The following is a 1807-nucleotide window of genomic DNA, read 5'->3' on the forward strand; positions in this document are numbered from 1 at the left end:
CCCTCCCACGAAATTCCGAAGTTGGCAGGACTGAAGTTTCACGAGCTGCTGCTGCTACATATATTTAGTACATAGCTAACGTTTGTACGTAGCTGATAGCTCCAGTGCGTTGGTTGCTGCAGTGTCGTGTCGAGTCAACGTACGTGAGTAAATAATAAACCGCGGCGAAGAAAGATTCGGTTTTAACGAAATCAGTGAAAAAATAGAAGCATTTCGAGGTTACATAGGCAGCGAACGTTCGTCGTTTCTCCGAATGCTTCGCGTGCCAGGTCTGAACACGTAAAAATAACTCGTTCGAGTCGTCCCGAGGGAAAGTGAAACGTTTCTGCGACATCGTTTTTAACGTCAGAGAAACTTATGCGTGGAACTCGTCGCGTGGCTGCTGAGAAACATTCCCGCAGCCGGTGGTGTGCGCGTCGACGGAACGATTGACAGTCGCAGATGAAGTTCGACGAACACCGACTTTTCATTTGTTTTACCGTGAATTATCCCGTTTTTTCACGGAACGCCCGGCCATCCAGAGGTTGTTAAACTTCTAAATACTCTTCATAACGATTTAGTTATTGTTAACAATAAAAGAAACATGAATGGATTCAGTACCGGTGAGGAAGACTCCCGTGGAGCCGCTGATCAAGTTTGTTCCCTCGTCGACGAGGGTGAACGATGCACCCGGCCAGCAGGCAACGCTTCTTACAGCAAACGTATACAAAAAACTGTAACGCAACGACGTCTCAAGCTGAATCTCGACCAAGGGGTAAGAAAACATTTAAATCAAACCTTTAAGTCAGACGTTCACACGTCCTCACGACGTACAATCATTTGCACGTGTTTCGTTTATCAATTCAGGCACGTCACACGTACATCTGCGACTACCATAAGCAAGTGATTCAATGCGCGAGGTCGAAACAGCAGCAGCAACGTAGGCGTAAAGATTCCGAGGAGGATTCCGGAGAAACAGACAACGACCTCCCAGAAGTCGATTTGTTTCAATTACAAGTTGGTACACTAAGGCGGTACAAAAGGCATTACAAAGTCTCTACGCGTCCAGGTTTAAACAAAGCTCAGTTAGCAGATGTGAGTATATACGAACACGTAGAAACGTATCTAGAAACGTATTATTATTATTATTTATGGTTCCTCTTTTGTAGACTCTTATGAAGCATTTTAAGACCATCCCAGTTGTTGAAAAAGAGGCACTGAGTTTCTTCATTTATACCGTAAAGACGAATGCCAATAAATTGGATCAGAAGAACGGTTTGAGCAACGACACCACATAGCCTAGGTTTCCGTCTGACGAGTGTTTTGTTACTGTAATATTTTATTAGTGAGATCGAGATACGTGTACGAATTTTTACTTGTTGATAGGAGATAAGTATTTTGTAAGATCCATGTATAAAACACAAAAACGGAAGATTATATATGTATGACATTATATATTAAACTCGAGTAGACTTACGGTATTGTTAATTGATTTATTCTGTTTAATTACATGTTTTTTCATTGTAGCAAATCTTTCACCTGCAACGTTTCGGTCGCCTCCTCCTCGCTGTCGCCGCTTAATTCTAAACAATATTTAAGGATTTATTGGCTATACAGTCACTCCCAAAAGTTTATGCACTTTAGAAACGCATTTTTTAAAAAGAAATCACACGTCGGAGGAATATTGCTGATAATAAACGACAAAAAAAAATTTTCGATTTTTCCGAGATTTTTCCAAGGGGTACCCCTTCAAATTTTGCGAAATTTTCGTTTTTTGCCAATAACTCCTGAACTGTTGGAGTTACGGGGATGTATGTACGCTCATTTT

General features: G+C 41.4%; 2 protein-coding genes across 2 annotated transcripts in view; one reads left to right on the plus strand and one right to left on the minus strand.

Moving 5' to 3' along the window:
• Positions 1 to 67: 67 nt before the first annotated feature.
• Positions 68 to 1471, plus strand: Sap30 (SIN3-associated polypeptide 30). Its single transcript, XM_018019508.2, has 3 exons — positions 68 to 754; positions 847 to 1074; positions 1149 to 1471. The coding sequence occupies exons 1-3, from the start codon at positions 584 to 586 to the stop codon at positions 1275 to 1277; spliced, it is 528 nt and encodes a 175-aa protein (XP_017874997.1). The 5' UTR covers positions 68 to 583; the 3' UTR covers positions 1278 to 1471.
• Positions 1472 to 1497: 26 nt separating this feature from the next.
• Positions 1498 to 1807, minus strand: part of Rrp45 (exosome complex component Rrp45) — a 2264-nt gene continuing 1954 nt past the window's right edge. Inside the window, exon 6 of the mRNA XM_026811088.1 lies at positions 1498 to 1555. Within this exon, the coding sequence (XP_026666889.1) occupies positions 1498 to 1555 (58 nt within the window). The remainder of the gene's footprint in view (positions 1556 to 1807) is intronic.

This window comes from Ceratina calcarata, unplaced genomic scaffold (genome assembly GCF_001652005.2).
Source record: "Ceratina calcarata isolate Rehan_Ccalc_2016 unplaced genomic scaffold, ASM165200v1 scaffold1860, whole genome shotgun sequence".
Lineage (NCBI taxonomy): Eukaryota > Metazoa > Arthropoda > Insecta > Hymenoptera > Apidae > Ceratina > Ceratina calcarata.

Coding starts and splice junctions, on each gene's coding strand:
- Sap30 (XM_018019508.2), top strand. CDS start 584: ATGAATGGATTCAGTACCGGTGAGGAAGACTCCCGTGGAGCCGCTGAT. Junction 755..846: donor AGCTGAATCTCGACCAAGGG/GTAAGAAAACAT, acceptor TTATCAATTCAG/GCACGTCACACGTACATCTG. Junction 1,075..1,148: donor ACAAAGCTCAGTTAGCAGAT/GTGAGTATATAC, acceptor CCTCTTTTGTAG/ACTCTTATGAAGCATTTTAA.